Raw genomic sequence first — 26025 nt, forward strand, 5'->3', positions numbered from 1 at the left:
CAGTTTAACCATTATCATTCTTTGTCCCGAGATTTCCTTAAATGCAGGTATTGAATTGCATTAAAATTGCTGAGTGTCAGAAGATTTTTTGATTTATAGCACTGAAGGTAATTAGTGAAAAGGGGTAGAAAGTGGTCACATGCTACTGTATCACTTTTGAGAGCTTTGCATCATTGTCCTCAAAACATTGAACAAAAAAAAAGCTTTTCAAAAAACATCCAGGATCAAGATTTTTGTTAGAAACATGTTTCTTCTTTGTTAACGTTAAATAGATATTTGGGAATAAGAGGTTGCCTGGTTTATTTTCTTTACAAAAGCAGTGATAAATAAATCTCACAAGTACTGTTGAAATGTTTGATAGGTTTCCTACTACAGCATACTCTGAAGACAGCTTACTTGCAGGTCTAACAACTAGATAGGAGTGTCCATTTTAAAATTAATTTTAAAATTATGTTAATAGCAGTCTCCTGGTGTTTCAGTTCAGTTCTTCTGTCTGGCTTTTTGTTCTTCTCTTATCTCATTGCTAACAAAATTCAAGGGCTAATAAATGACTTAAAACCAAGGAAAAAGCCAAACTTTATTGAAACATGCATTCATTTTGAGTCTGTGGATTATGCATTGTGTAGACTTTGATGTAGTTGTAGTGATTCGATTGCCTTATGAGCTAGAGGTCTTAATTCTAAAATCTTTGTTATAAGCAAATTTTCAGTCATGTTTTCATGAAGGATGGTTGTTTAGTGCTAGTAAGGAATCAGATGCTAAGAGGACCAGGAAGTTGGGCCCATTTTAAGATTTGAGATTAGATTTTGCTTTATATGTTTTAATAGTAATAACCTTTAGCACTAAGACTTTAATAGATCAATTTTGATGATTCTTTGCATGCATGTTTACTGCTATGTGTCCTTTGCTGATACTAGGACTGGGATGAGGTGTGTCTGGCTTGTGTGCCATCTGCTGTAGGTGCAGGAAGAAAACTACAAGCAAAACATACTCCTCTGGTTGTCTGTTTCTGCAGCCAGTAGAAGTTAGCAAAATGAGTAATCTTGTTCTGATTTTGAGATGTGAGGTGGTGAAATCTCTGTACACTTGTTCATGTCCCAGTGATGTCTAATAATGCAGCTCAAAACTCATGGCAAAAATTAGGAACCTCTAATGTCAGTGGATTTTCAGATTATTATAAAGATAGCAAGTACTGGAGATTATGTTCTAGAGTGGCTTCAGAGTGTTTACTCCTCTTTCTTGTTGGTCACTGTGATATTGTATTCAATTGCTCCTTCAAAGGAGAGAGGTGATGGAGAGGTGATATCAGAAGGAAGTAAGCAACAGAGCAGAAAAGAGAAGGATACTGCCAATAAAGAAGGCTATCTTCTCAACTATCCTTGCTCCTCTTTTGCTTTAGCTTGTCACTCTTCATGCCTTTTTCTCCTCCCATGTTCGTTCTTTCTGTTCCTCATCCAGTGGCAATATATAGCTTGGTTCTCATTCCAACATTTTTCATTCCATCCTGGCAGCCTTTTCCTTTCAGATGTTCACTTCCTCACATCCATTCCATACATCTCATCATTCCTTATATGAGCTTATGTTCTTCAGTGTTCTCAAATTCCAGTGTGTCTTCCCTTCTTATTTACTGCATGTCTTCTCCACCCCAATATTTTGCCCCTCTTCCTCACAAAGTACATTTTACTTCTCTATTTTTCTTATCATTCAGCTCCGCTATGCTGTTAGCCCCAGAAATTAAACTTTTGATTCATCCATGCGTCCACCCCTACCTTCACTCTTCTAGCAGCATTCTGCTCCTTCCTTCATGGTATGCTTTATCACACTCCCATTTTCCTGATTTTTTTCTCCAACTCCATTTTGGTGGTGTTTTTCCATTTTATGCGACTTTCTTTTAAAAATGATCATGTTGTATCCTTTTAGATCAGCGTTTCTAAACCTCTTATCTCTGAACTCTATGCAGTATTGGACTCAAATGTTGACTTTCACTCAGTCACACTTAGGAAGAGGATGATGGCATCCTTTGCTGGAGGTAAAACCAATTTCTAGCACTGTAATTATAATTACATGAAAGATATTTGGTAACCAGAATGCAATTTTCTTTGTTTCATAATGGCAACTGTCGCATTCTCTGTTCTTTAATGCTAATGTGGAGGGTCTTTAACCTTCATTTTCTGGAAGATTAGGAAAGCTCCATTGCTCTGAGGGTGAGGTGGACCTGCATGACTATTGCAGCTAAGTGTGCCTCTTCTGGTGCATTCCAGAGAACTCTCATATCTATTGGAAGAAGCATTCCAAAAGAACAGCTACTCTAATAATTTGCAGTATAGTTCTGTCTGCTTATATGATTGGAAAAGCAAACTCTGATTGTGTTTGCAAACTGATAGTGTAACCTCTGTCCACATCAGAAGTCAGCAGTGGGCAACAAAGCTTTTATTGCAGTCTCCTGTCATCCGAGATTCTGACTCAAATAATACAATGAGCTGAATTTTCCCAAGGCAGCAATTGTTGGAAGTTAATATGTGGTCATCTTATCTTTTATTCCGTCCCCAAGGCAATTTAACTCATTCAATCCTAATACACTTGCAGCCTTGCAATATAATAAGTATCTTTTTCTGTATGTCGTGTTCAGGTATAGCAAGTCCAAGAGCACAGAGCATCCATTTTTAAAACCAGCATTTTCCATCCTTGCAGTTTAATGTAGGCAGCAGAATAGAGAAAAAAGTTATTTTATGCAACTCCAAATGTTGTTATGGATAATAATTTTTTTTTTCCTAATAAGACAAGCCCATTGCCATGAAAGGTAGTTTTAACATTGGAATAACAATGTATCTGATTTCAGTGTGGGAGGAAGTAATTTATGTGTCATCTCAGCAGTATCTGTATACCCTATTTAATTCTAATGGCATGTAGTTAAGTGCAGTATCTAAAATAATATATGGCAGAAATACTGGCATATTGACTTAGGAAAGAAAATCTGTGAGTGAATTCAGCTTTCTTATATCTTCTTTTTTGGTGGGTTTTTTTTTTTTTTTTCATTGCAAATGAAACAAAGCTCTGCTGGTCTTTCTTTAACTCTGATTTTGTTTTAGCTTAAATCTCCAATTACCAGTTTATATTACATATCTTTTCCACGTATGCTATGTGCTTATATAGGTCAGAGTAAACAATGCACAGTGACTGTTTTCTTGCTCCCCAGCCCCTGGTTCTGTTCTGATATCCTTTCAAGACACAATCCTTAGCGTGAGCACAGTTACACATGCTGTCAGTTGATGAAGTTTCTGTGTCATGATTAATAGGTGCATATTGACACCCTGAAATCTTTTGGAAGAACGAAATGAGCCAATTCAAAAGAAATATCACCTATGCCAGTTGTGATTCAGAAACCACACATGATGCACAGTGTTATAGACTGAAGTCAAATTTAACAAGAACAAGGTAGTTTTAAGTTCTGCTAATAGCACTGAGGAAATCAACCCATGTGCATAGCAAGTGATGTTCTGTGCGATGATGGCACTCTGACTGTGAGAACACTAGAGTGTAAATGCTGCCTTGTTCCTCTTCTCAGTACAGTGACTGTGGTTTTAGCATTAAAATGAATTATTGGAGATCTCAGAAATTGTGCGATCGAAAATGTTTTTATTTTTCTCCCATCTTTTCCTTTCTCAAGAATTCTTTCATCTTTAAAAGATTTTGTAGCCTTTCTGAATGCTTTGACAGTTTCCATAGTTAATATTACCAAACAGGTCTCACTGAATTTAAATAGCAGGCATGTGGATAGATCCAGTGTAGGACAAATAGTCCTGTAGAACGTGAGGGGGAAGTGCCAATATCTGTGAATGTCAGAATGATGACTCTGACTCGATCACAGATTATTTTCTTTTGACATTTTTTTTTCTTATACAGTGTCTAGAGGTCTCCCTATGTGTAGCAGAATTTGTATTTTGTACTGCTGCTTCCACTTGTCAGAAAATCTTGATGGAAATGCAAACTGCTATCGGTTCTTTCCAGATAACTTACTGTCAGCTACTTCATCGTTCTTTTGCTGCTAAATGATGCAGTCCTTTGGCCCAGTGCCTGTCTAATCATTGTCTGATGTTCTGAGCCAGTCTGTTCAAGCTGAACAAATAGTAACAGATTTACATATACTAGAAATAATTTGAAAAATATTTTTTTAAAAAACTGAGCTTCAAACAGCTTTAATGCTTTATGAAGTTGTAAAAATACCATATATCTAATCAAATTATGGTAATGAAGCTTAAAGGTAGTCCTATGGCTAATCACATGTCTATCAGTTTTACGTGTTATGAAACAATTATTCCTCCTGATCAATTGTCTCTCATCTCAATACTCAGTCAATGTATCATACACACAAAGTGGAAAGATAAAGAGGTCTTTTTAAATAAAAAATAAGTTGACAGTTCATTTACCAGAAAATAAAGAAGTTGATAATTCCTTTGCCAGCACTTGAACATGTTTTCTATTTTTTATTACCATCAGCATAACGTATTCATGGGAGGGGGATGTAGATTTATTAAAAAACATTTCTATCCCGAAAAATTTACTTATATCCTCATGCCAAATATATGCCTGTGTCTCCCTTGTAGCTTTAAAATTAATTATTGTATGAGCAAGCTTAAAACACTGCCCTGCAGCCTGCATCTTATATAAGTTGTCCAAGCTTCCTTTTTAGTGATATTTGCACTCTTGAAACTTTTTTGTGCCTTTGACAATCAGCTTTGGAAATGGAAGTGAAACTGTGGTGTAGCAATGTGTATATGTATGTGATCTCTCATCTCATAGTCTTCAAAGGAAATTGTCTTCTATTTACTCATTTTCTACACATGAAAATAGAAAAGCTTAAAAATGCTGTTGCAGAAGTTGTGTGATTTCTTTCATAGAATCATCTGAGTTGGAAGGGTCCCTTCAAGATCATCTAGTCCAACTCTCCTGCAATGAAAACAGACACCTAATGTTAGTTCTGGTTGCTAAGAGCCCCTGTCCAGCTTCATCTTGAACATCTCAATTTCTCACAAACAGAATATTTTGTACTGAGAGTAGCCCTGATGTATATACAAAACATATTGCAGAAATAACATAAATACAATTCTCTATACTGAGTATTGTATACAAGGACAGAAGTGAAAGAACATGGAATCATAGAATCACCAAGGTTGGAAGAGACCTCTAAGATCACCCAGTCCTACCATCCATCAATCATCAGTATTTCCCACTAAACCCTGTCCCACAGTACAGTATCTAGAAATGCACTATGTCTATTTCTGGAGTGCTTTGTGCCTAAGATAGATTCTTGCTGAAACCATCAAACTGTCGTCTCAGTGAACACTGTCTTCCTGATGAGGGAAGCTGGAGAACTGCTGGACACTGGAATTTTCCATTCAATTACAAACAAATCTTTGGAAACTCAACTTCATAGCACACGTTCAATATTAGGCGAGGAATTTGAGGAAAGCTTTTTCACCAGAAAAAATAGCAGAGAGATTAGGAATTTGGAATTGTCATGTGCCAGCTTTTTAAGGGATTGAGAGACACAAAGGAAGAAGATGGTAGGCTGAAGTAAATGGAACATGTCATTGTATCAGAGGTGAATGATTTAACTCTAGTATAGCCAAGAAAAATAGTGGACTTCATAAAAGGGAAATTTTATGACTGAAAAAAAAATCCTTTCTGCAGATCCAAAGACAGCTTAAAGGCAAGAAAAAACACTTGAAAATATTTTCTTGCTGGTGTTTTGGTTTTGATGTTGTGTTTTGTTTTGGTGTTTTGTACTTTTTTTTTCTTTTTTAGAACTACACAGTGCTAGTGCTATCTGAAATAAGTAGTGGCTGGATTTTGAAGTTTTAGTCTAGTCTGTGCATTTGCTTCAGCAGTTATGTCTTCCAGAAGAGAAGAATAGCAGAAGAGAGCGAAGTTCCAGGAAACCTCAATACTTGGTAAAGAGCATCATCATATGTAGATTTAAATGGCATTCCAGTAGCATGATCACATAGATCACAGGAATAGATGCGTGTCAGATGAAATAAAGAGAATTTGTATGTTTAGTTATATTCTATGAGTTGTTATACAGTAGCATAACAGTCTACAATGTCTGATACTCTGTTGATACTAAAATGCGACAGGACTTAATGCAACTGATGACACTTGAACTGATCACTCTTCTCTTGAATTCACATGAAATGGGAATAATTAACTCTATTGCTGTATGCTTCAGTAGGAGCTCTGGAAAGAGTTTGATGGCAGGAAAGACTGGAAGTTTACATCCTTGAAAATACATTGTGTAGAGTGTGAATTACTTCATGTTTCTCTCATAGATGCTTGCACAACAGCCTGGAATACTCTACAAAGCTGCAGGCATCATGCAGGAATGAGTGGTTCAACAGAAGACAGATCATTAAATCCAGTTTAAGGCAGTCAGAATTATCATTTTACTGCACACCGTAGAATTGGATTTTCTGTTGGTTTTGCAAATGCACATTCATAGTCCCTGAGGTGAGAATGGCATAATAATCACAGTTTTCAAGTTTCCATCCCAAACAACTCTTTTTCAGTTGACTTTCTTAAAATGATGCTGAAATTAAAGAAGGCATGATATCAAATCTAAAGAACATGAAAGCTCCCAGTTTAAGCAGTTGGAAATCAGTTTTAAAAATGGATGAGTGGAAAAAAGAGGAAATTGTTTTACCTAAAAAGCTGTTTTTTGTGGTTTTTTTTTTTCCCTCTCCCTTTATATTTATTTTTATCATCGCTGTCCCAGTTGTTTTGGCTTGGTTGTAGTTTAAGGGCTAATTGTAAAAACAATCTTATTTGCCTCCTATGATTTTCTTTTTCATTAGTAGGTTGCATTCTATGGTGTGATGTAGGTTTTCTTGTGACATAGAAATATTATCCATAAAATCATGTAACTCGTCTAGAAAATGTTACTGCAAAAATGAATGAAATGCTTTGGTAATGTTAGATTAGCTTCCTTGAATTAGAAATGGGTCATTGTTAAAAGAAAGAGCAGTATTCCTTAGTGGATATAACTGGAACCTCTCTGATATCTTAATTCTTATTGGATGTTTCAGCTCCTTGGAGCTTCCATCCTCAAGACTGACTGGCAGGGACTTTCAGGAAAATGAGTGCAAACCTAAATGCAACTTACCTTCTGGGTCACAGTTCTGAGTGCACACTCAGTATATTGCTCAGTACATTAGCCATGTTCAGTATATGTTATTTTTTATCATTTTTTTCATAAGGCAACAAATTAGTAAGTTGGAGATCTATTAAAATATATAAAAGAAAAAAATCTCAGGGGAAGTGAGTTAATAACGTGGTCTATTAAACTAACCTTCATTTTATGGCCATAACCTGGGAACAGAGAGAGAGAAGACTTAGTTATAATGAAATGGAAAAAAGGTCTAATGATCTTTCCTTGCAAAAGAAAATGCCCTAGAAAAATATTCCTGTTGCATCAGAATACATCAAAATACATCAGAATACGAGTTTAATCAACTGCATAATCCAGCAAACTGGATTGCTGCATAATAGCTCAATCAACTTGAGATCGGGAAGAAGGAAAGCAGAGGAACTATTCAGTTAACTGCAGAAGACAATGTATGTTCTGTAGTTCATTTGACTTCCTGAGACTGGATTATCAAAATACACAAAGTCACATGAAAAACACTGCTGTACGGTTTATATCTCACACATAGAATCTTATGTACCCTGGCGTATGACAAAACATATTCAACAGATAGAATTAATTATTATGGTACTGCAGAGTGTTGTATGTTTAGGGTTATTTTCTTGAAAGAAGCAAAGCCCTCTGGATGTGCTATCCCCCTGCTATGCTGCTAGTCTAGTTGACCTTTTCTCTTTCTATTCGAGCAGTAAATGAAGATGATTCATTTAATCCAAAACAATGATCACTTACTTTGCACTAAATATTGCCTGACTCCACAGGTCTTTATGTTGGAAATGGATTTTGTGTCAAATAAGTTTCAATCCACGCTTAAAAACTTCTAATCTCAGCAGATTGCTTTAGATGACAGAGTGAATTTTTCTGATAGTTTAATTTCCCCTACCTACCCATCTCCACTTAAAATAGGCAGATTTCTGGTTCTTGCAATTTTTAAAGGTTTGTATCAATGTGGAATCTGCAATTCTGTCAGTTTCGTGTGTGCCCATTAATATAGAAATTCCTGTGATTTGTACAGCTGTCTATGGTGGGAGAAAAGTGCTTCCTCTGCTTTTATATATTATTTTAAAAGTTTGATACTGTTTTTAGTATCATGTGATTGATTACCTGTGTAATTAATCTGTTAATCTGCTCAGTATTCCTGACTAAAAGGTCCCGTATAAACATCAATAGCTATGAAATAAATATGTCCCTATACTTATTTCTATACTTTTAGAAATGATGGAGCATCTTTTTGAGTCTTAGATCCTTTGCTGAAAGATACTGCTGAAACTCAGGGGTAAGCTCTCTGCTTGTGCTACTCTGTTTAACAACAAAATCCTTGTAGAAATTAGCTTCAGCCCGGTGGCATCCTAAAAGTGGTTTGATTAGTGACAGCTGAGAATTGTGCAAATTATATAGACTGAAAAGCCAGTTTGAAGGGAGCATTAAACAGATCTTAGCCTGCTACTTTTTAATTTCTAAATACAGGTATTTTGCATTAATTTTGGGAGATCATGCAAATCAAGCTAATATTTTCTGTTTCTTTAGTTGTAAGAGGCATCACCTATGTTTTCCATTTCTAGATTACTCAGATTGTATTTGGCAACACTTCTGTTGAAGTAGAAGTAGAATTCTGTTTCCAACTGTTCATTTGCCCCAAGAGATAAAATTTTACAATGCTTCACCGTTGAGCTGCCCAGTGATAGCAAAAGCATGTGCAGGAGCATGCAGAGCATAACAGGAGGACAAGAAATGCTAGGAGTGGATCTAGCTGCTTGAAACAGGTCAGCCTTCCTGTGGCAGGAAGGAGTCATAGCCTACAGACATCTGGGGTACCTTTCTCTGTGGGAAATAAATGCCTCTCCAATGCATGTCAAATCATGGTTCCTCTGTGGAAGACTTCTGGAGTTTCACTCCATGCTCAGATCTGTCCATACAGTCAGGTTTCAGGCTCCTCAACATGCTTGCTTGGCATTTCTTTCTGTAAAATCATTTGCTATTGCACTGTTCTTGGCACAGATGCAAAAAGTGGGAAAAAGTCAGCTCAAGACCATCTCCCTTAAAAATTAGTCCTCTTTTGACTTCCTAATCAAAACCCTTCCAACAGTCCTCTTTCATTCATTAGGGGTTGAACACTAATCATAAAGTCTAGTTGTTCATAGCCAATTGTTTATAACACAATATATGGTGATATAGTTTTGTGATTTGTATTATGTTACGAGAGATCACTTGGAAACTCTTTGGGTAAGGTACTGTTTAGCAGAGTTAGATTCAGTGTGAGCAGTAATGGATCCCATCCTCCTTAATGCCATTGCAGTCAGTGAGAATATTGTTTGTTACTGCAAGTTATGAATAGGAGCATCAATGTCTTGGCTTACACAAAACTTCTAGTTCATGGCAGATTTGATATCCTCTTAGAAAATAAAAATGATAATCCAAGGGACTGTTAGTACTCTGAAAACTGTGGGGAATGTGTACTAGGTGAGCCACACATTCTTGTAACCCTACTCTTTTTAACATAATTGAGAAAAATGCAACAAAATTATTTTTTATCTGAAGGGAAAATCAATGCAAATAGCTGTAGACTTTTTCTTTGGATCAGTATTGCTCTTATTCAACTGATTTTAGCAGAGTTTGATTTGTATGGGCTATATCATATCTTTCCCTGAATCATGTGTTGCGATATATTTGATTTTTTTTTCTTGTTCAAAACATAGAAGAGATTTTTTTTCTCCTTCCTTTATTGAAACAGATATCTTTGTGTCTTAATATGATGCCTGTATTTTTCCTACACTTCAGTATTTGAAATGTTTTTTCTCTAACTAGTTCTTTCCTTTTTTTGGTTGGTGGTTGTGTTCACGTGATTTGGCAGTGAGTAAATTTGGACAGTTCTTCCATGTTCTGTAATAAAAGCTGTTTTTTAAATGTTACTGATGAGTGTGTAGTGTTTATAGCCTGCTATTCATCTTGCCAAATCATTAGAGCTGTCATACCCCCACATACTGGTGTAGCTGGTGTAGCTATTCAGTATTGCTCAGGGGAGGATACTGCATTTTCCAGTAAACTTCTGTTCAAAGAAAGATCTTCCAGCTCGGTGATGGGAGATAATGCTGGCTGTCGTCCTATTGCCCCATTGAAGGTTGATCTTGAAATACTAAATGCAAAGTTACAGCGATGAATTTTCCTTCTGAAATGTGTTATAATTTATTAATGCTAAAAAGTCAAGAGTTCCTCTTGGCCTTTAGGCAGCTGAGGAAGAAATGTTCTTTTCAGTGAAGGGTTATGGGGAGAGTTTCATCTTTTATTGAAGTTCTATTGTTTTATGGCTTTGGTTCTTGTATGTAGTTAGTCTGAGGCAAGTTATTTTTAAGTTTTCAAACACAGTTATCCAAATTTAATTTCCATATACACAACTGTGATTTTTAACTGTGCCAGACTAATGTGAACTGTTAATTTATTTGTCTTTACTGTGTGCTTTGTTTCATCCATCTCTAAAGAACACGTGACAATATTTACTGAGTAAACCTAAGATAAGACAAGAATGTATCAGGATGAATTTCAATATAGTTACCTGTGCTTTGGGGCAAGAAGAAGGACCAGATGATCTCCTGAAGACTGTTCAGTGCTGTTCTCTTTGATTCTATATTTGCCAAACTATTTTGGACTTTAAATGGAAGAACACTAAGGCATAGATTGGAAACGGTGATTAGTCAGCATGTGGATTTTCAGGGCAGGGATTTTATATTCTAACAAGTCTTTAATAGTTTCTGACCCTCCTAACAAGATTTCAGGAGCTGTTATTCCTTTCGAAGGGAAGGTGGGGAAGTTTCAACCAATAGTATGAAATTCTATGTGCTTGTGGTAGATTTATTTTTATTCTAATATAAATAGTTTCTGACCTCAGCATTTGGAGACTTAAACAAGTATGGAAAAATCAGGTTCTCTGAAAGCCCTTAAACAGTGCTGTGGATGTTACTGTGCCAGTAAGCACAAGTAGAGATATTTTTAGTATCTTGAATGTTTTAATGTTCAAAATGATTGAGAGCCATTGACTGTGTCCACACTAGCAAATTTTTCTGAGATTTGGTTTTAAACAGAGGTGGCCCTGTATGCCATTAAGGCTCTGCAGTGCATTTGAATTTTATGTGGAGAACACACGTAAAAGCATTCACAGCTTAATCTTTGAGGAAAAGACCACTATGTTCCTTTTCATTTACGCCTACTCAGTTACTGTCAGCAAACAAATAATTGCAAAGCTTAGTTTCTTTAGCTAACTGTTGCTGTTGGAAGACTTTTACAGTATGGAGCAACTTCAACTTGATGGGTATTTGTTAACTGATGTACGTAGTTTTCAAGTGGAAGGATTTTATAGTTTTACTTAGTCACTGTTATGCAGAGTTGCATAAATATTAGTGAAGTGTAGATTCTGTCCCATTATCTCACTGTCTGTGAAACCATTCATTCTGCTGAGTGCTGTTGTGTTTAATCTCTGCGGATCTATGAAAATCTGAACATTTATTTTCAGTCACCTAAGCGTGGGCTTAGAAATCAAACTTCTGGTATCTAGTTCTGAAACCTTGACTCTTCACATTCAGAAATGTGCATTTAGATTTTTGGCCAAATTTTACCTTGCCTTGTATTGTTAAAATCTTTTTGGGTTCATTTTGGAGACGTTTTGACTGGACGTGGCTACCTTACAAAAATGTTCAAGGCCTAAAACATATGCAGCCTAATTCCTGTATTGCTCTTAGACCATCTGCTCAATTTTGTCACTTGTTCTGCGGATGCTTGCTGATTTTATCAGAATATATATATGCATCAAAAAAAATTAATCCATTCTCTCCAAAGCAGATGTAAATTCTGTCACAGAGTCCCAGAATAGCTGAGATAGGAAAGGACTGCCAGGTCCCATCCTGCTGCTCAGAGTGGTGTCAGCTGGAGGAAATTGCCCAGGGCAATGTCCTGTTAGGCTTGAAAAATCTCCAACTTTAGCGGTATCTCTGTAGCACAAGTAACAAGATTTCAAGCGACTAGAAATTTAAGCCAGAAATACAAATTTAAAACGCACCAAAAAATTGACTATATCTTTGCATGCGACATAACTTCTTTAATTTTGAGCCCAGATGAGCCTCATTGATTGTACTTCATAGAATTGTGGAGTGGTTTGGATTGGAAGAAGCTTAAACATCATCTAGTTTCAACCCCTCTGCCACTGGCAGGGACTCTCTTCTGCTAGACCAGGTTGCCCAAAGTCCCATCCAACCTGGCCTTGAGCTCCTGCAGGGATGAAGCATCCACAGCTTCTCTGGACAATATGTTCCAGTGCCTCACCACTCTCAGAGTGATGAATTTCTTCCTTATATCTTATTTAAATTTGCCCTCTTTTCGTGTTAAACCATCATCAGTTATCTTGTCAACTTCCTTAGTTCCAACACTGCATATTTTCACCACAGTGGCTCCTACTATCTCAATTCATAGCACCATTATTTCTGATGGCCAGATGTTGAGGACATGTAAAAGTTACTTCAATTAAGCACTTAAAATGATAATGCTTCAGAGTTATTAAAAATGCAGATTCAATGAAAATGATTAATAGTATTTTAGGAATGATGTACACGCATGAAAAACTCAAATGGTGCTGTATTTCTCAAGGAAATAGAGCTGAAATAAGTGTGTATGAATCAACTCAGAGGTCTTTATGCCATACCTCAGGATTTGGATAAGTAAAGTCAGGTCGATGAGTGTGCACAGCTAGACAGGACTGCTGTCAGTCACTTTGTGGCAGGAAAGCTGGGATGTGGGATAGGTAAGAGTGGCATCTAAGGGAACAGCCACTAATCCAAGGCTCTGCAGCATGTTTCCTCAGTCATAGAGCTCACACTGTGCACAGCAGCCTGTACTGCTCTCTCTGTCAGCTTCTTTGAACAGTTCAAAGTGAATCCAAGGTCTCAGCCTTCCTCTGTAAGGTGCACAGTGTGAGTCCAGAACAGCAAAGTGTTTGTTCGACTTCCCATGCTGAAGACCACAGCTGACAGACAGGTCCTGTCCTCTGACATTACCGAGCTCTGCACAGTGCTAGCACATGCCTGGCTGAGTATGATCTTCCCAGGGAAATACAATCAAAACCTGGGGAGTGAACTTCCCAGTGAAAAAATGCAATATTACTATCCTTATAGTGGAAATTTTTTGTCATTGCCGCCTCAGGTTTAAAACATCTGCAAATCCCAATGATGTATACTTGACAACACTATTTTAAGATTTCAGGCTGAGGTGTTTTAAGGGTTATAGATCATGTAGTACTGAAATACAAACTGTTTTTGAAGAATTAAAAATAATGAGAAACTTTTTAAGAGGTATGCCCTGGTACTGCACCCATGGTATTTTGGTTTGTCTTCTTCTAGTGTGGCACAGTGGCTGTAATTGTAATCTTCAGTGTTGGTGACAGAGAGAGTTAGAATTTGGAAAAAAGGTGTGAGGTTGGTTGGCTCCTATGTGCATTTATTAGTCTGACTCACAAAACATCAGGCATGACTTCTGTTAGCCTGCAGGTTTTTAGGCCGCTTCACTCTTTTCTAATACAGGTAGCATGGTTGTGTTTGCTACGGAGAGTATAATTTACAAGTTTGTAAACTATGGTATCAGGGAGGATAGTTGATGTGAGGCCCTTGAAGCTGCATGACTGGTGGTTTTCAGTGCAACATATGCAGAACACAGACAAGGTAGAATTTAATGCTTATATTTGGAGAGAATTCAGTCGTAATTTCATCATGAACATCAACTGTGCAAGAAGCATTCTTCTGAAGATGCTAAAAGGTTTAAATCTTGAGAAGTCAAGTAATAACTACTGTGAAAAATGCAGGTTATTTTGCCAATCAGATTACCAATCACTGCAAAGCTAAGTCCAGTTCAAGGATGTTAGCCTGCACTTGTGCAAAATCTTTATTCACAGAGGTCATATGGTACGCTGGAAAACTGGATGGGAGGTGATAGTTTCAGGACTTTTAATCTCTATAATAAATGGAGTCTGATAGGTTTTCAGTGCTACTGGACTACATCAGGTGTAGTTACTGGAGACACAGCAGTATTTAGTGTTAGTGGTCCTTCATAATAAGATATCCTAGGAATTACCTTAAAATTCTTTACATAACTGTCACGATTCATGGATATAATGTACGTACAAAATGTTTTATGTGAGCAATGTTTCCCTGCTGGGAGGCATACTGATGGCCTTTTTTGATGTCCTTTGTATTTTGAATTGAAATAGTATTATGAATTTTAATTTCAAGTTACCATCCAAGCTACTTTTAATGTCTGAACTGTCTCTTGTGTTTTTCTGATGCAAAAAGTCAAGGCATCAATAACAGTTTTTCTATGAAAATTAAAACCTAAACATTTCATTAAAACTATTAGTTAGAGAAATTTTCTGATACCTAATCAAAATCTTAAAATTATTTATTCAGAGTAAAACTACAGTTGCATGCTGATATATTTTATGTGAAGTTAGATACTGGATGCTATTACGTTCTCTTCAGGCTTGCAGTTTGGAAAGCAATGGAGCACATACTATTATAATAAGTATGTATAATATATATATAAGTATATATATAATATATATAATTCTTTGCTTGGAGATAATGTTTACCAGATTTAGAGATTTTCCACAGCTACCAAATGGCACAGCTCCTGTGCTGTGTAATTCCTAAGTAATCAAATATGCTAGGAAAGAAGCAAGCCAGAATTTGTTGCTTTAATTGGAAAATGTTCATGGTTGATTATTAAAAAACAAAAAAACAAAAAAAACCAGCAAAACCCAACCAGCTAATCAAACAGAATGACTCTCATGCTTTATATTGAAACCAAATCACTTCTGACTTGATTAGGTGTTTTACAGGAGTAAGAATTACTTGGATTTTGTCCTTTGTTGGAAGTTTCACAAAACTGTAACTCCCAAGCCACTCAAATCATGCGACTTAAAGCTTGTGTCATTTCCCTGAAGATTCTGCTGTACATGGTGAAGGCTTTTGTCTGCTTGCTATGTAGAAGATGGGGGAGGTCCTGCTGCTGCTGCTGCTTGTTGTGGGTTAGCAGACTGTGATGGCTGCATGATTAAATCTGTTGTGATTTGCAAGATTTTGCATGACTATATGGTACAGCATGAGGGCATGAGAATGCTGGCTTCTACACTAGGCTAGTTATTGTATATGCACTTGTTATCATGTATGACATTGTATTCAGGGCCTGAGCATTTAACAGTTTTCTCACTGATTTCCATGATTGCAGTATTTCACTCTGTAAAGCTGTAAAGCTTACAACTGGTATTATCTTGTTTGTATTAGCCATTAGAGAAATGAAACAAACAAAAAAATACATATGGGTGTAATTTGCTTTTTCCCCATTTCTCCTTCTGGGTGCTGTATTAGCATTTTTATAGTGACCTACAAGGTTCTGCAAGTTGCAATCAGTCTTTGAGAAAGAAAATAGTAGCAGATCACACGCAACATAATCACAGACAGGCAAGATACTGATTTTGCTGATTTGGAATATATATGCAGCATTTTGCATCTGATGTGTAAGCAGTGTCCAATAGGGTAGAAGTCATTTATCCAAAAACAAAAGATGCAGGAAGTCTACATTTGGACCAGGTTAAAAAAAATCAGAAAAAATAATAATTAAAAAAAACAAAAAACAAAAACACCATGGAAAGATTTATTGTTTCTCAACTGTATTTTGTCTCTCAGAGTGAGATCTCAAAGGAGAAATAGCTTTACTGCTGTCCTGACTCTCAAGGATGTTCTTGTAGTATCATCAGCTTTGCTATTTTGCTCCCAAGGACATCTTTCTGTGTAGTGTATGTAAGGAAACAATGACAACAAAGAAAAACAAAAACGCAAAACTCACTCTTTTCTAATGCTTCTTGGTCTTCTTTTAATTGCTATTTATGATATTTAATAATATTTAAAATTGTTTATTTGAATGACGGGATGGATTGCACAGGTCCCCTCTATTTTGTGATTACTTTTTGTTTAATCTTCCTTTCATAATCCTATTCTCAACTTCCTTGTTGGCAGAGTGAGGTCTGATCCATAGAGAAATATAAGCAGCTCCGTTCCATACATATTTAACTGTGTATTTGCATGTTGAATTTTTAATGCAACTTATGTGACTGATTTCCTCTGAATCATAAAGTAGATACACTTGGACTATTGTGTTTTAATTGGCAGTTTCCCTTATGTATCTGTTATCATAACGTGAATCACCACATCAGTTTCTCGAAGTCATGATGGTTTATCAAATGTAGAGTACAGCAGGCAGCTTGATGAGTCTTGTGGTTACAGAATATCTCTAATATGTTCTTCAAATGCTGTTTTTCTAGATTTACGGAGTCAGCTCTGGCTTTTCTCAGGCATTTAGTTTCTTTTTCTGAGTAGTGATTAGTAGTGATTTTTCTGCATCATACAAGTTCAAGAAATAGATTAGAATTAAATACTGTATACTAAAACATTTGAAAAAAAGAGAATTAGATTCCTAGAAACAGCTGTTGTCCAGCTGGGACTGGAATGCATTTCTCAGGCATTTCTCTCTAACGTTTAAAGGTCATCTTACAAACGATTCAGGGAACACCAAGAAACGAAATTATGAGCTTTCAGAATTTTGACAGTGGTGATTTCAGCAGTGTATTTTATGCTCTATGTCACTTCCAACATGTGCTTTTTCTGCTTGTATGCTTCTCACTTTATGGTCCCTTTCATAAGCTCGTATTTAAACAGGCACCAGAAGTTCGTCTTGCATCACATACAGTATGAATGTCTCAATTTCAGTGATTATGTTTTTTCCTGACCAGACTTAACCATTCTCTGATCACATTATTGCAGCTGTAATATATCCAGTAGCAGTAGGAAGTAGGTATACAGTTATGGTGTTTGTGCTAAGATTAATTCAAGCATCCAGCAATCAACAAATTGAGTGGAACAATTAAGGTTAGATAATTACATGTCTGTGCTTAATGATATTTTGAGGGTTCTAACACCTTTCTGCTGAAAGGGTTTGGCGTGTTGCCATGAGGAGATACGTACTAGAGTTTGTAATGTTGCTTTGTTTGTGTGGCAGTTGTACTGTTTGTAGTGCTTGGTAACTTCTTATATACTTTTAGCATTTGTTTGCATAGTTTCTGGTTTAAGCACACATAAATACTACATATTGTCAGTAGTAAACTTCCTAATTTGGGATTGCTGTAATCTAAGAAATGTAACTGTGCTTTTGTTTTCAGTCCTGTCGTGGTGCATGCAGCTGTGTCCATTGAAGAGCTGGAATGAATGTTTACCTTTCAGCAGATTTATTTTCCTTCCCTCTCCTTCTGTCAAAGCTTGCCTTTAGTAAGCTCCCCTCCATATTCCCTGTAAGCACATGAGGGCCACGTTTAATTCCTTTGTTGTAACACATTTCTGTTAGCATTAAAAGAGCTTTGGATATCAGCTGGCTCTTAATCCCAATCCAGCAATGTGGATGAGCTCTTGCATCTGCAAAGTTATCTGGACTCCATGTGGGCCTGAAACTGCAGAATTGTAACCCAAAAGAAGCCACACAGTGCTACAGGCTCAAATATCATCTGGAGGGTGGTGTCCCATGTTCCCGGCCGGAGGTTGCAATTGTGCATCATTTAGCATGTAGAAGAGAGACATGTCTGCTAGATCACTCAAGGAACAGCTGCTGGCACAGGTCTCTTCTACAAAGCTTCTTCTGTGGTGTAAGGCATTTGTTGCTTTTCTGGTTGCTCTTTTGAAATGGAATTGGTCCCTGGTATGTGGCTCTCATGCTATCAGATTCCCAGACGTTATAAAACAAGAGGGGATTTAGTGAAGTATCCACCAAAGCTCCTTCCATAAACATGGAAGACATGAGGTTTGTGAGAGGACCTGAGAAGAACAGGTCAGAGCAGCCTCCCTCAAATCCTTTTAAAGCAATCTGCTGGATTCTCCTAAGCAAAGGAAAGTGTGTGCATGTGGGGTGGGGAGGCCAAGGGGAGAAACATGCATATTTTTTATGCATTTATTGTGGGACCAGCAGTGCTGGTCATTTGCTAGACTGAGCAAATCTTTGAGTTACAGTCCAGAGTCTGAGCAGGAATAAATTCATGCAGCCCTCATTTATCTTTGTGGAATGGTGAAGGCTCTGAATTGCTGAATACAAAGGTTGTACTTGTGAAAGTTTGTTACCCGATCTGGTTTTACGTGTGGATAGCATGGACTTCTGAGATCATATGATACATCTCTGTCAACAAAACAAGTTAGGTATAGGAATAGAAGAAAAGAACTGTACTGTTTTTTTTGTTTGTTTGTTTCTGAGGTCTGTCCTAATCAATTCCTTGCATCGTGTTAATTTCCCTTGGGTGGTTTATCTATTACCAGATGACATGAGATTATTAAATACATGTGCGCAGCAGGCCCTTTTTATTTCTTTGTGCATTCTTGCCCTCTGTTGCAAACATTCTATGTACACAGGTGCATTACAAATGACATGCCTCTATCTGGTTATAAATATTTTCCATTTGGAATTATCTGCTTCTGCTACAGAGATGAGAGGTGATCACTTGAGCATGAAAGATAAGGGACCAGAGAAAAAGAAAAAAAAAAAAGCAACAAAGCACTGAGATGCATGCACAATAAGGAACATGATACATTGTACAATCCTATTAGATAAAGTGCACCAACCAATTTTTCTTGCATGCCTAGCTGCTGTCATGAATTCAGGTTATATGCCTACAGAGTGACTAAGAGGAAAGAGAGGTTTTTCTGCTGCATACCTGGTACAATAGGCTTGCCTTATTTGCCAGAGGGGAATTTATCCATGTTAGTACGTTTCATTTTTCTAAGGGTTTTGAAATCATTAGGGGAAGAGTGGAAAAGCAGCTCTTCCTGCTGCTAAGATTCTGGGCCACAACTGATCAGATAAAGAAGATGGAAAATCTTAGTTTAAAATTAGGTCCTTTTTAGGATTGGTGCCTTTTTGCTGATTTGTCTGCTCACTTGCGACTGCAGAAGTGGAGCAGGTGCCTGGAGAAGGAGCCATGTTTGTGTCAAGAGCTAAGGTTAAAAAGGGGCACGAAAATTCGTGGATGTTTGACAGAAAAATAAATTTTAACCTCATGTTAAAATCTTGAGGCTTGCCAAGATGGCAGCATTCTGCCACACCAGAAGTTCAGCCCTTAGAAAATATACTGCTGCGTAGTTATGTGGGAGAGTTTTTAGTTATTTATTTAATTAGCTCTCTTAGCAAACTTACAGCTGAAGAGCTACTCTTTTTAAAAGTCCCAAAAATGCATCTGTCTCAAGAAAGCATGTGTCAGATTTTACAAATGTAATTGTTCTGAGAGCTGCGAGGATTCATTTAAGCACTCAGAATGGGAGCACTTTACAGCAGGAAAGCCACCAGAAAAGAGGCCTAACTGACCTCTGTGAACATGAGGCAGTATTTTATTACTAATAACACAACTTTCTATCAGTAACTTAAAACTTAAAGTCTAGGGCAGATCCACAGCTGTTGTAGGACACTGGAGTCCCATGGGGCTAGGGCAGTTTGCTTCATTTGAGCATCTAGCCTGATGACTTCCTCCAAGAGGTAAAGTGGAGGCACGCAGACCATAGGTCACTTGCATGCAACTGGATGAAGAGCACGTTCTGTAGATGACTTTTCTTCTGAGAAACTCCCTGGGGCAGACGTGATAGAACTTTTCCATATTATGGACTCAGCTGCAATCCCCCAACATCCAAGGAGAAGGCAGGACTGTGATCCATGTCAGACTGGTCATTCATACAAGCCACGCCAGCTGCAGTATTGGAAGGAGAATAGTTGCACTGCTAAAGCTTATCTCATCCACCATTCTCTTCTCCTTTCGTTTTCTGAAGAAATTGCTTTCCTAAAAAGGCAAGGCAGCATGAATGAATTTATTAGCACTGTACTGTAATGCTGAATAAGGAAACTTGACAAACAAAATCTTTGATTGTTTCTAAGAAACCTACAACCAACCTCTGACAAGTATTAGAACTTAGTTACATTAGCATTAAACATTATTATATCACGTAATTATGACCTCTGCATTTGTGAGGAGAGCTCTGATGTGCTACAGAAATCTGTACCTTATGGAGGCAGGTCATAGGGTGTATGACTTACAAGATCTGCACAGTGTTCCCATGTCATCTATGGCTGTTCCTTCTCTTCAGTTGTAGATACTCAGCTTCATCAAATTGAGTCTTTATTTGAAAAATGTTGTGCTGAAAGGGAAATGCATCTATCTTTATAAGCCTGTTTGTTTTTGTAATTAGAAACTGAATCAACAGCGTATTGAAGATGACACATTTGCTCATTCCCTTTCTTCTCCCTATGGTGGCATAAAGCAGTGAAGCACAATAATTAATGAAAAAGACTGTTTATTATTCATGGAGTATATCTGAGGTGGAAAGAAACAGAACATAGGTTAAAAATATATTACTGAAAACTATCAGTGCCATCACAAACGATATGATCAGTTCTAGAGGGAGTGTTCCATCATTCATTCCGGTTGGGCACAATGCTCTGAAACTGTCAAAGACAATTGAAGTCAGATTTCTCTAGTAAAGCTCGGGAAAACGCAGACTGCAAGGGAGAAGGGGGAGGAGGGGAGAAGCACCTGTCAAATGTTCTGCAGGTAATACTGATTTTGTAGCCTTCATTTGCCCGTCTGCTGCGTCCTGTGGTCGAGTCAAAATGATACGTTTTTGTAACGATAAGTTGTTTTTTTTTTACTAAAACGTCTTTTGTTCTGGGATAGTCTGCCCAATAGGGGTAGGCTTTGTGCCACAAAGTGAGGAGTGCCTTTGCAAAGCAAGGCTAAGCTGTTTTCAATGACAAAGGCTGGAAAATGCTCGACTGCAAAATACTGCTTTCTCTCCTGTGGACATGCTACAAAGTCACTGCTTGCGGACTAGTACTGAAGATTAGCTGATATCCAGCACTCTCCTCAGCCTCCTGGGGCTGATAATGAAGTCCAGAGAAGGATTCCCCCGTGGGTAAGCCCATAATGTTCCCCTGAGACGGTCTCCAGCTATTCTCTTAATTCGCAAAAAGCTGTAGTGCGTATTAAGAGCGCATACTGCCTAGGAAATGTCACAGCTGTAACGTGCAGCTGAAGTCATGCTGGTGGCAAGCCAAGGACTAAGTTCTGTTCTATTTCCATTTATTTCCATACTTACACCTAGCTATGGAAAACATTTTGTGTTTAGTCAAGCTTATAAAGTCAGTCCACATTAGGAAATGTGTATGACAGGAGTAAGAATAGCCCACTTGCCAACAACAGAGGTGATACAGAGAACAGAGACTCTTTCAAAAGCACTGATTTTCAGGTCTTTGATTAGAGCCTGCTTTCATGAATTAAATAGTCAGCAGTGCTGTTGCATTGTTGTGGCAAATACAGCTTCCTGATATTGTAAAACTATGAACAGCCACTTGCACTGAGAACAAAACTTTGATCTTCGTGTTTTGATATTCACCCTTCACCGTGTTACATTTTGGGAATACAGAACTGTTGCTGACTATTTTCAGATAGGCACGATTTCAATAACATAAATGGATTCTTTCAAATTTAAATAGCTTTTAGCTAGTTGATTTGGTGGATTTTTGCTTGTTGCAAATCTCTGTGTGTTGGGGATGAGGAATAAGAATATGACACTTTGCAAGCACAGTGGAAACGTGAACATGGCTTTTTGGCTTGATCAAGGGAAAAAGTGTATTGATCAATACCTAGTGTGAAATAGAAAAGTGATCTGCACTACGTACTTCTTATTAACATAGATTCTGAGTCTTGTTTATGCAAGATGATGCAGTCATAGATTAAAACAATGATATGAGCAATGATAAAAGAAATGAACAATGTGAGGTAGAAAATTATTGGACTGTATTGAATCCATCCCTAAAACACAGCTGTAGTTAAAGTACTGTCATGGACTTGTATGGCAGATTATTCCATTTTAATTTTTTTTGTTTGCTTGTTCATTTTTAATGAAAAACTGTACACACCAGCACTTCTCTGTGGTATTCTCTTACTTGCTATGAAATGGTTCCTTTATGCACAGCCTTGCAGTGGCAGTGCAACTAGCTGCAAAAGCATCAAGCAAGGTTGTTGTCTGCAAGTCTTTCAAGGAGGGATAAATTTAAGAAATCCTTGTGCTTGATCATCCTCCCCTCCAAACCCTCAGAAGTGTCCCATTGAGGTCTATGGGTTGCAACAGGCTTTATGTTAGAGGATCCCTTGTGAAACTTTTCCGTTCGTCTTTGTCAAACTGAGAGAGAAAACATCTATCTCCTTTCAAAGGACAAATGTTTAACATGGCTTGAAAAAAAAAAAAGTTTGTTTGTTTGTTTTTCTGTTGCATTAACCGTTCTTGTGTGTATACTGTCCAGTCTGCTTGAAGTGAGTGGTTCCCAGTGTAATTGGCTTATGCTGGTAAGAAGTTGGTGGACTCAGTGCATAAGTCTTCCCTGCTTGCAGCCTAGAGCAGGTTGTGCAGCTAATGCCAGTTAAAACAATAAAAGAATTATTGGTTATGTTTTTTTTTGAAACAAACAACAAATCCTGCAACTAAAACCTGTATTTTAGTATCCTCAAATTAATTGGTCTCCTCTTGTTCTCCAGCCTTTTAGTCTGGCTAACAGGAGAATACTGTAATGAAAAGTTTCTTTATTTTATGCTAGTCAGAACATCACAAGCTACAGTCAAGGGATAGCTTGGCCTTGAAAGCCTGAGTCAAAAAGTTTCTCTTTCTAGGACAACTAGACCATGCTTGACCAGCTTGTGTGGGAGGTGTATAGGCCAGGAACTGAAAGAGAGAACTTAGTAACTAGCAGATGACATATGCAGGGCTGGGAGGAGCAGAGCTGTCTGGGAAGCAAATGCTTCTGAGGAGAAATCTGCTTCCTAAGATCAGTTGGGAAGCAGTGTGTGCTCTCACGTTGTGAACCATCAGGACTAGGTCTGCAGAGGAGCATACCTGGCTTGTGTAATTTATGATCATTCATTGATTTATGAAGAAGTTGTGGCTTGCTCAAGATTTCACAGAAAAGACTAGACAGCATTAGCTTTCAATGTGGATCTGATGATTTCCAGTTTAACAGCATAACCATGGGAGCATTGTTTGGCCTCACAGCAGACATTTATGGATTATGGAGAAATTGGGATGAAAGGGCATTTAACAGTGCTGAGGGAATTCTTGGTGATCCATAACATAAATAGAGCATAGAAATGCTAATAAGCAGTAGGAATAAACAGTGCTTTCAGTTAATAATATTGAACAGCATATTTGAGTTCTACCTTTTGTATTTCCTCATGCAGTGATCTTTAGTACAGAGATGCTATAGCAGCTGATAAAAAAAGGTTATCAGATTGTAATTAGGATTAGTTTTCCTCTTCTGTATTTGCTGGTCTGTATCCTATTAAAAAAGCAGCAGACGTTGTGGAAGATCTTAGTAGAGGAAGAAAGTTGTTGCTGAAGTTCCAAAATAGCAGTGGAAAAAATATAAATAATTCATTTTATTCTTTCTCTTCTTGAAGTATTAGTAAGTTTGGCATATTTTTCTGGGAATATGAGATAGTTATCTTATTTGCTGCTATGGTAACAAAATATGCATTTATGTAGCTATGGTCCACTGTGACTGAGTGCTTTATCTTGTGGCATGTTAATGTTCAACAGTTACAGGATTCTGGCAATCATTTAGGCTGAATTATTACACTTGGAATTTTTTTTTTTTATTTCTATATAATTTGTGGTCCTTCTGTTGGTGGCTTTTTTGTTGTTGTTTTGTCTCTTTTTAGATTTGACTATTTGCAAGCTCGTAGTAGTTAAATCAACACGCAGTGTTCCTCTGTGTGAAGAATCTTTTCTTGCTGGAGGAACAGATTTTTACATCTTGGCAAACTGATGCTTCTTGTTAACATCTAATTCTTTTCTTTGTGCAGAAGAACTCAAAGAGAAACTAAAGAAGTATGTTGATGAAGTGAATGCCCGTAAGCCTGGTTTCATCAAGGTCGTCCGACACGACAAACAAGAGGGGCTGATCAGATCTCGAGTTAGTGGATGGAGAGTAGCCACAGCACCAGTAGTTGCTCTCTTTGATGCCCATGTGGAATTCAACGTGGGATGGTATGTGTCTGCTTGCACCTTCTTTAAAGAAGGCACACTTTCTTAGGCACTATTTATAAATTACTAAATGCTATTTCTCTTGCACATAAAGAGTGAATTAGCATTCTAATGAAAAGTTTCAGAGATGGACATATTCATGAAAAATGCATTTGTACTATGTAATGTAATCTACCTATATTTTTAGTGTGCTATCTAGAGGTGTAATTACAATGTATTTAACTCTATAGGAAAATTGCATGCTACGTGAGCACCTTTTTCCTGTATCTAAAATATCTATATTATGTATTGCTGCATTTTTTCTTTCAAATGGTAATGGTAAATGGTAATTTTGGCATGAAGAAGCTGAGAAAGATGGGATAGTTACAGATATGAGGGATATGTCTGCAGTTAGAAGCAGCACACTAATGACTCAGGTTTTGCTCCTCTGTTTCTTGAGTTCTCTTTATATCTCAGGGCAATATTTTAAATTGTTCTCAGGAAACAGAAAATGCTTAACATTTGTGTAGCTTCCAAATATCCAAATAATGGCCTGTATAACTACTGAGAAAAAATTCTATTTTCTATGCCTGTGCTTTTCAGAAATCAGCTCTCTCCAGGAATGCCCTTTATGGGCAAAGGGCTGAAGGAAATCGACCTCCTTTTAATAAAAAATAATGTTTCTTTTACGTTTTACAGTGTAAACAAAGATATGTCATTTTTTCTCAACATTGCTGCTCTGTACAAAAGTAACATGTAACTAAAAACATATATTTGAGCTTGTTTGATCCAGACTTAATATCTTTGGTTTTTCTTGAGTAAAAAAGATTGTAGGAAGACAGGAGGTGCTGTCCATAGAATAAATCTATTATTAGCTCAGATCTTCATGCCCTTGAAAATACTGAAAGCCTGAAATTATTGTTACTTGGTAGCAAGTATGTAAGTGCTCTGTAGTATGCAGATAGTAATTTCTTCAGTTCTCCAGCTAACATTAATGATAATAACAGGGCATCCTTGATAAAATTGTGCAGTGTGTTATTTTGGGGCAGATCGTACTCTGCCCCATCTCCATCTCAAAGCAAAGAGAGCTCTGAATGGCTTTCTGAAATGCACAGTGTAAGTTGGTATGGCCATCAGTGCTATTCTACTGACATAGTCATCTTTTTCTTTTCTTTTTTAGGGCTGAACCAGTGCTCTCTAGGATAAAGGAGAACAGAAAAAGGGTCATTTCTCCATCATTTGATAACATTAAGTATGATAATTTTGAAATAGAAGAATATCCTCTCTCAGCACAAGGGTTTGACTGGGAACTATGGTGTCGTTACCTGAACCCTCCTAAGTCATGGTGGAAACTGGAGAACACAACTGCTCCAATAAGGTAATGTGCAACTGTGACCCAGATTAGTGTACCACAGGAAGTGCTCAACTAGATGTGACAGATGGTGAGTGGTCTCAGCTATGTAATAAGTTCACTGACTGTAATATTATATTAAATTAGATGTTTAAATTAGTTGATGTCCTTGAGCTGTCCTCTTTTGCATTTCTCCTTGGCTCCCTACACGTTCATTAAGAAAACTTTTATCAGGAGATCTTTTAAAATAGGCTTCATTGTTATTAGCATGGGGCTAAACACTTAGCCAAAGTGAAGTAGTAGACTTGAATGCTCAGCAGCCCTCCATTCTCCAAATGTTGTCTACTAATTTA

At 37.3% G+C, this 26025-nt stretch overlaps 1 protein-coding gene across 2 annotated transcripts in view; it reads left to right on the top strand.

Moving 5' to 3' along the window:
* GALNT18 (polypeptide N-acetylgalactosaminyltransferase 18) overlaps nt 1-26025 on the top strand; it is a 213799-nt gene that overhangs the window by 120552 nt on the left and 67222 nt on the right. For both annotated transcript variants that reach the window (XM_090140422.1, XM_031613871.2), the window contains 2 exons: nt 24162-24345; nt 25502-25699. In XM_090140422.1, the coding sequence (XP_089996548.1) occupies nt 24162-24345; nt 25502-25699 (382 nt within the window). The remainder of the gene's footprint in view (nt 1-24161; nt 24346-25501; nt 25700-26025) is intronic.

This window comes from Phasianus colchicus, chromosome 5 (assembly GCF_987193195.1).
Source record: "Phasianus colchicus chromosome 5, bPhaCol1.hap1.1, whole genome shotgun sequence".
Lineage (NCBI taxonomy): Eukaryota > Metazoa > Chordata > Aves > Galliformes > Phasianidae > Phasianus > Phasianus colchicus.